Here is a 12,117-nt window from a genome sequence, read left to right on the forward strand (position 1 = left end):
CATCATAAATTAAAACCCAATATGCAGAATACTAAAATTTAAAGAAAAGGGAAAGGTTTACTGACCTTTTGTAGGTGCAATGAACGGGGTGTCGATGTCGTCGAATCTACGCTCGAGCTCGGACGAACCCGAAACCGATTGAAATAACTAAACTTCAAACCAAAAAAAAAATAAAAAAAATAGAATGATGTGTTGGCTGTTTTTGTCGATTTTACTTGTGTTTTGTAGGGGATTTTCGTGGTTCCTTTTTCTAAAGTTGATTAGGTTTTTCGATTCCTCTCTTTCCTTTTTTGTTCTTTGATTTTTGATTTCCAGATCTTGGTCGATCTGTTCGTCTCTTCCCCCCAAAAATCCGTCTGATTTTTGATCCCCTCCTTTTCTTTCTGTTTATTTTTTTCGTTGATTTCCTTTCTTCTTTCTTCCCCCTCGTTGTTCTGCTCCCTTTGAACACTGAATCCCCCCAAATTTATAGGGCTTTTGTTTGTATTAAAGTAAGGATAGAAGCGTATGAGAGAGACGGGAGCGGGGGACAGGCGTGAGTGGGGAGGCGGAGAAGAAGGAGGAAAAGGGGGAGAGAGAGGAGCGGCGGAGAGAGGCGGGAAAGGAGGGAGAAGGGGGTGCGGCTGAAGATGAGAGGAAAAGAAAGAAAAGGGATTAGGGTTCTTTTGGTATGGGTGATGAATAGATGAAGTGGGTCGGGTCGGGTTAATAGTTGGGCTGGACCGGGTAGTTTAGGATATGGGCTGGTCTGTTGGGTAGGGGGATAAATGTGGGCTGATTATTTGTTTTGAGTAGGGAATAATGTATGTTGGTTGAATTAATTAGAGTATGGGTTGATGATTTGGGGCCATTTATTTGGCTGAAATTGTTGACCCTTCATCTTCTATTTAATTATTTTTGGGTTTTTAATTTAATAACTGGTATAATATATATTATGTAAAGACAATAAATAATTAATATGTAAAAATAAATATTTTGCAAAGTGTTGTCTTGTAATTAATTTAATGAGTCCAAACCCGAAAATGAAACGATGACTAACCGTTTAAAATCTGTGATAAAGTAATACTTATAATGTTAAAAAATAAAAGTAGCGAATATAAATAGCAGTGAAAAATAAAGTATCTAGCTCGTCAATACGTCCGAGTGAATAAAAAATAAAGGAGGGACAAAATTGGGTGTCAACACATAATAAGCTGGTTCGGTGGAAAAATCATGTTTATACCATAACTTTTCCACTGAATATCGGTGTGAAAAATTGGTATTGAATACGCGTTTTTTTCTAGCTTTAAATCGTCGAAATTCAAAGCAACAAGAACAAGTATGAAAGAAATGGAATCTTCCCTGTACTCTGCTCTGAGCAGCCTAATTATTAGCCACGTCTGTACCACACCTGGTACTTCCCCTTGAGCAACTTCGGCCATATTTGCCACGTAATCAGTCGTCAGTAATGTTTCTGCCATTTCATTCTCTCTTCATAATGCTCATATCCGGCTAATCGTTTTAAATAGATCTACATCTTTAAATTGACACTGTCCGTTAGTTCCGTAAGAGTTTAACGTTTATAACGTCATGATTCAATTTCGTTTGGACATGCGATTTGAAATCATGAGATAAAATCAGCGTTTAGACATGCATTTTATCTCATGGTTTCAAATCATGGTTTGAAACCTCAAATTATCCAAAAAGGCATGTTTTGGGATTTCAAAAAATTTAAATAAAAAATTTGCCCTATAAGTTTATATTTTGTAAAAAAGATCCATAAGTTGATAGATATCTTTAACAATTACTTCCACCAACCATTTACCAACCTCATTAACTTCCACCAACCTTTACTTATGTCTACCAGCCTTTATTTATATCTACCAACCTCATTACTATTCATGTTAAAATTTTCGTTTTTATTGAACTAAAATTTGATCAATTGGTGTTGTATTTTTTAGAAAGACCTTTTAGTAGCGTTTAATTTTGTTATAAACTATGACTTGTTCATTTGGTAAGATTGTATAAGAATTGAGAATATTTTGATAGTTTTCACAACTTGTGCGGTTTTTATGTCTATAAGAGAAAATACAATTTAAGATATTCAAATTGCATGTCGAAACATGATTTCAAACCATGTCCAAACGGCTCCAAATTGGATGCTCATATCTTTCACATAATATTTGAGACAAAATTTGATGACCTTATTTTTGTAACCGCCATCTCTCGTTATTACGTATGTGATTTCCACTCACAAACACTCATGGAGCTGCTCTTGGATCTTTCTGAATACGCACGCTCAGCATACTCAAAATTCAGTCCATTGAGTTGCTAATATTATCGCAGGCACATTGTTAACATGTTGAATCTAATATGTCTCTCTACTCAGAACTCGGATCCATTTCTATTGTGCCTCCCTTAGCATTAAAGAATCAAATTAATAAAAATAAATTAAAAATAATCCTATTTATGACTAAATCCTAAACCGGATTATAAGTGTTTCCCATGGATTGTATAAACATTTCCAAATGAACTTGTAACATCTCGGACCACTTCGCTTTGATGCTCATTTTTTTTTTTTTAAAGGTCCGTAATGGCCAATTTTTTCACAGTTGAAAAGATGTGTTGTTGGTCCCACTAGAAAGACAAATTGGACGATTTTGTTGATATTTAACGTATTTGTCGAGGATTTTATATCATTTTTATTCTCTGTGCTCATTTAATTAACATCAACTACTTTAGAAAAAGGGCGTATTAGCGAAGTTGTTAGTGTATGAAACACACCGCCATTCACGGACGTGAGTGAATAATGCCGCGCGGCGCGATTGTGTCTATGTCTTAAAATATGATGTCCTGAAGTCAAAATCCAAATTAGCTAAAAGTAGCTCTTCGTATTATGTGCCGTATTAGAGTGTTAAATGGAGTTATTGGGTAGAATTTAGATAGATGAAAATGAATTGAGTTAATAAATGTACAAGTTAATAACTCGTCCAAAGGATATTTGAAAGAAATGGGATAAGGTCGATGCCCGACCGCTTGGCGTTTACATATAGTTAATTTAATTTTATTACAAATTGTTCAATTACCTAATAAAACTTTTTATTATTATAATATAAAACATATCGAACAAAAGAAGTTTTTAAAAAATATTTTGATAAGGTTTCTGTCACACCCTAATCCTGATAGGGCATGATGGGCACCCGACCCCTTACTCAGATCCGAGCGAACCCGCTGGTTCTCGTTATGTTCGTAATCTCACTGGACTCTTAAATCACAAAATGAAATGCATAATGAAAACTTTTCAAAAACATTCTTTTCGTCATTCTCAAATCAAGTAAAATCTGTAATCATATGAAATTTGTAACATAATGCATAATGATACATCGGCTTGCAGATCCACTTACAAGACTGACATGCTATATACGTGACTCTGTTTGCAAAGTCTCTAACATCAATCAAGATACCATAACATAGATACTCTGACTCGGCAACACTCCGGAAGGAAATGGAGCTCGCCAATCCAGCTGAAACATCTTCTAGCAATATCCTCTACTCATCTGTATACACCTGTGTGGCATGAAACGCAGCGTCCACAAGAAGGGACGTCAGTACGAGCAATGTACTGAGTATGCAAGACATGAATAATACTATAAGATCATAGTAAGAGACGTAAAGCACAACACGGCATAGAGTAAGGAAATAACCTGTACCTCTGTTTGCCTCTTAAGGCGGATATCATGCATGCTAACCTTACCTTTTGAAACAACATATAAATATTTACAAGTAAACTGCCCGACCATATAGGTACGGTGTAATGTTGCCCGGCCATTTAGGCACGGTGTAATGCTGCCCGGCCATTTAGGCACGGTGTAATGCTGCCCGGCCATTTAGGCACGGTGTGATAATCATTAGCCCGCGTCCAGGCCTCTTGCGTCCGGGGTAATCATAAACTGCCCACTGCAGTGGTGTGTCTGCTCGGCCGCCTATTGGACGGCACGGTGTTATACTGCCCGGCCATGTAGGCACGGTGTTATTAAAATACATACATAATTACAAAGCATGCATGAGAGCCCAAGTGAAAGCTACAACTTTATCGGAGTGACATAAGGTCGGTAACTTCCGATTTATATTATGGAATAATCATCATCAATATATCTCACCTCGAAGGAACAATTCATGAGGAGAGATCAACAACAATGAGAAATTCAAGGAAATCATGAAATAAACTCGATAATCTCATAATAGCATTAAAATCATAAGCTTTGGAACTTCTAGAATCAAAATCATCGTCATTATGCGCATCATAGAAAACATCTCATCTTCTTTATCCTTATAAAGCATAATCATCTTTAGCGTCATAAGAAACTCTTGGAATCATGAAACTTTAACTTTTGAGGATAAAAACATTATGGAAAACATTTCATCTTTAGTAACATAAAAAGCTTTTAAGAATCATGAACTTCTAACTTTTGGAAGTAAGAAGGTTATGAAAAATATGTATGGAATCATAACATAGGAATCATGCATTTGAAAGAAAGGGACGAGCCTTAACATACCTTTTTGGTCGCCTTAACTCTGACTATTCAACACTTGGCCTCCCAGACTCGTAAATCTATATTCAAGAAATTTTTATACTATTATTAGACTCATCTTCATAGGCCTGTCGTAAGCCCTCAAACTAACTCTTCCTAGAATCTGCTGAAATTTCGACAGCATCTCCCCTATTTATATGTCTAGCCCGAAATTATAATTTAGCAACCAAAAACAACAACAACAACAACGACAATCACATCATTTCCAACACCAATATGTACCATAAAACATCCCACACGATGTTTTCCCAATTTCCACAACCAACCAACTCGCTATACAACTATTTAACGACTTTGATAAACCTTAAATAATACCAAAAGAGAAAGATTCATACATTTTTTTGTTAAGACAGTGATATCTTCAATATTCACCTTGAATCCACCGCAAAACTATACTAGAATCACATCCATGCATTTATCCGAGCTTCGATTAATACTCTGTTTGCTTGAAAATTTCTTACTTTGTGATCTCCTCTCTCTCTCTCTCTCTTCAATTTTCTAGAGTTTTCTGGGCAGATCTGGTGAAAAAAAAGGGGGTTCTTACCCTTTTTATAAGGGTCAAATTCGGGTCGGTACTGTAGCAGGTCGGTTATTATAGCAGTACTGTGGCACGCGTTTCTGCTCTGTCAGCTGAACTTGTAACAACCATAATTCTCTACTCCGATGTCCTATCGATGAGAAGTTTGTTGTGTTGGAAACTAGACTCGACGAACTTCATTTTAGGCTTTTGTTTCACCTTAAAACACTTCATATGCTAAGAGATATTCGTCCGCTAAGTTGGACCAAAATTGTTCCTCATATTTTCTCCAAAGTCCGACAAACTTAATTTCCTTCATTCACTTGCCTGCCAATTCTTTCTGTACTTCTCATACATGATCTTAAACCCTTACAACCATAAAAATAGGCACATATCACTTCAGTGTTCACAATTAAGCAGTTAACACCTACAAAACTCAATGTCCGAATTGCGAGGTGTAACAGTTTCTCACAGGTCATTTGGAGCTATATATTTAGTTTAAATCAGACAAAATTTTAGATGAACAACATTGGGCGGGAAAAATATACGCTGAATTAATAAACGGTGGATCTAGAACGTCCAAACTCGGCTTAATTTCTAATAAGTAATCATTGTCCATAATGCATCTATAAAACGATACGCAGACTTTTCTTTTTCATCATTAAAATCGGTGTATGTATCTTTTTATTTATTTTTATCTATAAGTTCTTTGGCAAGCTATATCAATTATTCATTATCAATAAAAATTGGTAATTTATCTTAAGCACGATCTTTATTATAATTTTGGGGAGGCACCACCTTATTCTTACTTAGTAGGCGTTTGGCCATTAAAATCAAATATTTTTCACTTTATTTGGAATGTTGGAGTTCAAGATGGAGTTGTGTTTGGTTATAATTTTTGCAACGAATATTTGGTTGTTTGAATGTACTGAAAGTGAAAACAGGTTTTTAGGTGTTTTTTAAATTCCAAATACAATTTCATTTGAAATTTCCATGGCGAAACGTTAATTTTCAAATAAAGTGAAAATATTTTTTCCGAAAAAAAGTGAAAAATTCTCATGGCCAAACGGGTCCTTATTGGAGTACAAAAAATTGGAACACTAAAACACGTGTCGTGTCTCCTAGTAAGTTGTTGCTAAACATCGGAAAAAAAAAACATGCTTTTTCTTACTAATCACGACTTTATTTGTAGATATATCTAATATCTTTTTTTCTTTTAAGAGGAAATTAAATTCTAGGACTAAATGAACTTTTGTATTGTCTAAACAAAAGTCCATTAAACATGTATGTGATAATATATGGGCAATTTGCACAATTGTCAATATTCGGGGATGGTCTTTAATTTTTGTTTTTCGCTAAATTTTTTGTGGTTCTGAGTTTGAATCGCCGCTCAGTCAAAATTTTTTAAAAAAATTCACAAGGCAAAGTTTCAAACATTACCTTAAGGCTGCTTCAGGCAGAGTTTGACTGCAAACTCTACTTAAGGCAGAGAAGCCTTCAGGCATAAGACAAACCTCTACCTTCATTAAGGCAATTTTTTTGTTTTTGTTTTTATTCAGTTAGAATTTTGCAAAACACTGACCTAACTTTTACCCGAATAGACCTAATTTTGCTACGAAACTCTGCCTTGTGATTTTTTTTTTACTAAACTGGGGTTTGAACCCCAAACCTTTAGGTATCAGGCGACGAGCAAAAATTAAAGACCAGTAATTTGAGGGGCAAACATTAAAGACCAGTGCCTTCGAGGGAAATCCGCACAAAAAAATGCTAATATATTAGAGGAGGACTTTATATTACAAAATATAAGGATACTTTCCTTATTTACAAAACATATCAACAAAATTACAAAACATAACGGATCTGAAAAATTAAAAAGCTCAACCCTTCCCTCTGCCTTAATCTCATCCAATTTATACAAATTTTGAGGAATTTCTACTTAGTTGAATACCTCCTTCTATACTCTCCGTCTTCCGATTCTTTCTCGCCTTCTCCTTTGATATTTATCAATGTTGTTTTCCTTCACTGACACCTTCACGTTCTCCTATTCAAGCCCAGGCATGTCCATTTTTATATAGAGGGCATTGTCGTCCTCCTTCACGTCCCATCCTCTCCTTGCTTTCTCCATTTTTGCTACCATTCTAGATTAGATCTACTGCTTCAGTTGAATTGATATAGGAGTTTTTGGTTTGAATTTATTGAGTTTTGGATCTTTCTTACATTTATGAGTTTTTTGGGTTATGGGTCAAAACGCAAACCCGACTAAAACATTATTCTCTCAGACCTGTAAATCAGAGACACACTGCTCAACAAATAAGAGAAATGGAGATGTAAATTAGCTTTTTAGTGTTAATTCTCTTTCTGTACATTTAACAAGAAGAAAAATTTGTACTCCCCCCGTTCACTTTTACTTATCCATTGTGAATTTTGCACACCCCTTAAGAAATAATAAATGAAGTGCATATTTTACCATGATACCCATATTAATTGGTGTATAATCGTATTGGATTTGAAAAATAATTTGGAATGAGTAATTAATGTTAAGGGCAAAACAGAAAAAATAAATTATTTTTCTCTTCATATGCGAAAGTGGACAAGTAAAAATGAAAATTTATTTTTGGAATAGTGGACGAGTAACAGTGAACGGAGGGAGTATTAATATTGTATGAAAGTTGTATACAGTGTTGTTGTAGTTGTATTAAATTTCATATGCATTTCGAAGCAAGATTCAAAATTGTATTAAAAATGTGTATGAAAATTTTATACAATGTTGTTGTAGTTGTACTAAATTTTCAAAAACCTAACATAAACTTTATACAAATTTTATATACTTATATACATATTTCATACCATTTTGATACAGTTTTCAAACACGAAAAATATGAGAATTCGAATCCTTGAGCGAGATATACATATTTCATACAGTTTTCATACCCAAAATATTTCGCGAAATTTTCAAGTATTGAGCGAGATATACACATTTCATACACAAGTTTTTGAGCGAAATTTTTATGCCTTGAGAGAAAATATTTATATATGTTTTGTAAGAAATCTATTGCTATATTTTGTAAACTGAAAAATATTATCATATTTTGTAAATATACCCTATTCTTATGTACATCATTCTCCCATATATTAGTCACCATCCTTCCAACAGGAGTTGAAACACTCTTCAATCAGCTTACCTATTGGACCAATAAACCAACGAAAGAACACAAATGGGCCAAATCCAATAACAGCTTTTTGTCCGGCCCACCCACACTAACTAGAAGGTTTTCTTGGGGCAATTCGCAGAATTGCCCTTCTTTTGGGGTGGTCTTTAAATTTTGTCCCTCATATTTGAAATCTTTAAGTTTTGCCCTTCGGCTAAACCCCATGGGTTCCAGGTTCGAACCCCCACACAGTCAAAATTTTAAAAAACATTCGCAAGGCAGAGTTTAAATTCGCTATACCCCCACCGGCATACACTTGTGAAGGAATTACCAAAGTTATGCTGGACTCGGCATACTTATGCCTTATGGGCAGACTTGGCATAAGTATACCGGGTCCGGCATAACTTTGATAATTCCTTCACAAGTTTATGCCGGATCCGGCATAAAAGTTTGCCTATTAAAAGTATGCCCCCAACGACATAAACTTGTTAAGGAATTACCAAACTTATGCCGGTCCCGGCATACTTATGCCTTATGGGCAGACTTGGCATAAGTATGTTGGGTCCGGCATAACTTTGGTAATTCCTTCACAAGTTTATGCCTGATCCGGCATAAAAGTTTGCCCATTAAAAGTATGCCCCCAACGACATAAACTTGTTAAGGAATTACCAAACTTATGCCGGTCCTGGCATACTTATGCCTTATGGGCAGACTTGGCATAAGTATGTTTGGTCCGGCATAACTTTGGTAATTCCTTCACAAGTTTATGCCTGATCCGGCATAAAAGTTTGCCCATTAAAAGTATGCCCCCACCGGATGAGGGTACCTAGGAAGAATGTCATTGTCCTCCTTCCAATATTATTACAGAACTAAAAGGCTTCATGGTAAAAACTTTGTGCGTGGCCTCTTCCACTCATCGTCATGCAAATGCTGTCAACAATTATCATAGTGTTAATACTCATGAAAAACTAGGCTTAGATATAATGGAACAAAATCATGACAACTACTCTTTTCTAACACTACCCCATAATATATTAACAAGAGCAGTTATAATATATCCAATACAGGAAATGTAGCAAAGAAAGTCTTTAGGCCACATTGACACAAAAACCACTTGAATTTTAATAGAGCATTTTGATGTCACTAAAAATCTGTAAAAAGTTGACATGAGATCTCAAAGTTATGTCGGACCCGGCATAAACTTATGAAGGAATTATCAAAGTTATGCCGGACCCGGCATACTTATGCCAAATCTGCCCATAAGGCATGAGTATGCCGGGTCCGGTATAACTTTGGTAATTCCTTCATAAGTTTATGTCAGGTCCGGCATACACGCGACCCAAACCTTGCTTTGCGGTTTTCTTTTTTAATTTATGCTTGAGCGGGGGTTCGAACTCAGAACATCATGATTTCTGCGTGAACGCTCAGTGTTGCAATGTGAAGGGCAAAAATTAAAGACCAGCAATATGAGGGGCATAATTTAAAGACCACAAATATGAGGGGCAAAAATTAAAGACCACCCCAAAAGAAGGGCAATCCGCGCAAAAAAATGGTTTTCTTGGGCCAGTTTTCAGTCCAGAAAATAAGCGTCGAACTTTCTGCAGAGTGCTACTATGCAAATGGCCTTTAAAATCAAGTTATAATTATACTTTTGGTACATGGAAAAACATTTCATTCATTTTTAAACTCTATGATTAGTCAAATATAGTAATATAAAATGAAACGGAAGAGTAGTGGATATAGTACAACATATGCAATTGAAAGGAGTTGGAGCTTTCTTCTTTCCTTCCATAATGACAGAGTGGGCACAACTCCTCATGTGTCAATTTCAGTACATGTGAATATGTAGTAACTGTATTAACAGTGTGAACATCAACCAAAAAAGGTATTGGAAGGCGCATTCAACGTGTATTTTCAAAAAACATACAACTCAAACTATCTCTTTCAAATTGGTTAGCAGCTAGCACAGTGATCATGAATTGGTAGGCTAGATCCCTTAATGTTCGATAGATGAATAAATATCTAGCTAAAGTGATTGAGGAATGTATATTTTATTACAGAGTCCTTGTTTAGTTTATTAATCAACGCGATCTAGGATATTTAAACCTCTAGTACTTTCAGTAGAATCGTGTATTATTAAGCTGACAAACTAACAAAACTAGTCCCATTTTGTGAAGGATATATAATCGTATCTTAAGAACAAAAAAGATCCTCATTGTATTAAACTCTACGTTGTTCAGACTCTTGAAAATTAAATATTTTTTGGTATGTCGGATCCTCAAAACCTAGCATTTTGGAGGATTCGAAACAGCCTGATGTATTGCCAGAGACGGATTTAGAATTTAAACTATATGGGTTCAACCTTTTATGATTTTTAGCATACAGCCCATTATATTCTTAAAGTTATGCGTTCATGTCTATTATTTATTGCAATTTTAGTAAACTTTTACATATAAGTTTACATTCCGCGTCAAAAGTAATTGGTTCAATTGAACTCGGGTGCGACAATATTTTTGAAGGATCCGAACAACACAGAGTAAAACCGATCATTTCTCTAGAAAAGCTCTAGGTAAAAATTAAGTTGAAACATGATCAATTCACAATTTCAAACGTCTCAGAAAGAAGAAACCCTTGATCATTTGACATTATCAAAATCATGAGTACAAAGGCCATATGTGAAGTTAGAAATTTCGCCTGGATGGCTCCATAATTAGGCCGTACTGCAGAAAATACTCCTAAATTTCTACTAGTAATATATAATATAGATTCATATATATCCAGTGGTGAGAAATGAATTACTGAATGATTATTATCTGTAAGACTTTAGAACAGCGCCACAGAAACAACAGACAATAGCCTTCCAAGATTTCCAGTAAAAGGGGACATAACAAAATCTGGTAGCAGTGCGCATATCAGCAACTTGAGCACCATGGCCGCAACGTGAGCACGACCCTGCTACTGGCTTACTCTGCCTCATCATCCTCTTCTGATCAACCAAAAAGCAAAAACAAACCATATCTATCGATTGCTATGTATATATGTATGTACCAACCTTCTCAAGCTAGACAACAGAATTTAGTTACTTTTTCACCCAGTACTGTTCTTCGAATGCCTACATCTGTGGGCTATTTATATAGTGCTACACTGCTTCTAGTTAGTAATGTATACATGGCACTTGACTACTTTGAGATTGAGCTATTTATCGAGGGGCCACGTAACCGCCTAAGGTATGGGGGGCACAGGCTGAGTATTCATTAAACAAGGCTGTAGTCAACGTCCAAGTTCAGCTTCCAACTTAAGGACCATTGCCACGCGTACGTGGTAACTCTCCAATACTGTCGGGTTTTAAAACTTACTAGTTTAGATATACCTATTTTTTTTTTCTAGAATTTAGTATTTTTTTATTGGAGTTAGTATTTTTTTGGGCGTGAAAAAGGCTAGATGGACACTTATTTGAAACCAGAAAGAGTACTAACTTAATATAGCATGCTTGATATGAAGAATTATTGTAGGTCATCAATTTAACTTAATAGCATAAAAGAGACTATACATTGTTATTTGAGGCGGATTTAGAATTTGAAATTTAAGAATTTTATAATGATTTCACGTTAATATACTTTGCCAAAAAGTTACTAATTCACGTGTTGTAGATTCGCCCTGATTATCAATGGACAAAATGTAAATTCCTTTTTATTGAGTTTAAAACTTAAATTTAATGACAGCTTAAATTGCACAATTGGATAATCTAAAGAGAGTTATATAGGTAATAGCCCATGATAAGTGTGATTATTAAATTAGAGAATAAGACAAGTAACATTTGATAATAGGTTAAATTATATTGACAATGCAAAAGCTTTTCACATTGTTTTGTTATTGTTTA

General features: G+C 35.2%; 1 protein-coding gene across 1 annotated transcript; it reads right to left on the minus strand.

The window, feature by feature from the left end:
* Positions 1–10,833: 10,833 nt before the first annotated feature.
* On the minus strand, positions 10,834–11,409 carry LOC132617716 (uncharacterized). The gene has a single exon (XM_060332790.1). The coding sequence runs from the start codon at positions 11,251–11,253 to the stop codon at positions 11,047–11,049; it is 207 nt and encodes a 68-aa protein (XP_060188773.1). The 5' UTR covers positions 11,254–11,409; the 3' UTR covers positions 10,834–11,046.
* Between the last annotated feature and the right edge of the window lie 708 nt (positions 11,410–12,117).

The sequence above is a fragment of the Lycium barbarum genome, chromosome 11, assembly GCF_019175385.1.
Source record: "Lycium barbarum isolate Lr01 chromosome 11, ASM1917538v2, whole genome shotgun sequence".
NCBI lineage: Eukaryota > Viridiplantae > Streptophyta > Magnoliopsida > Solanales > Solanaceae > Lycium > Lycium barbarum.

What these genes read in the sequence shown, in the direction of transcription:
- LOC132617716 (XM_060332790.1), bottom strand. Translation starts at nt 11,253, where the DNA reads ATGGTTTGTTTTTGCTTTTTGGTTGATCAGAAGAGGATGATGAGGCAG.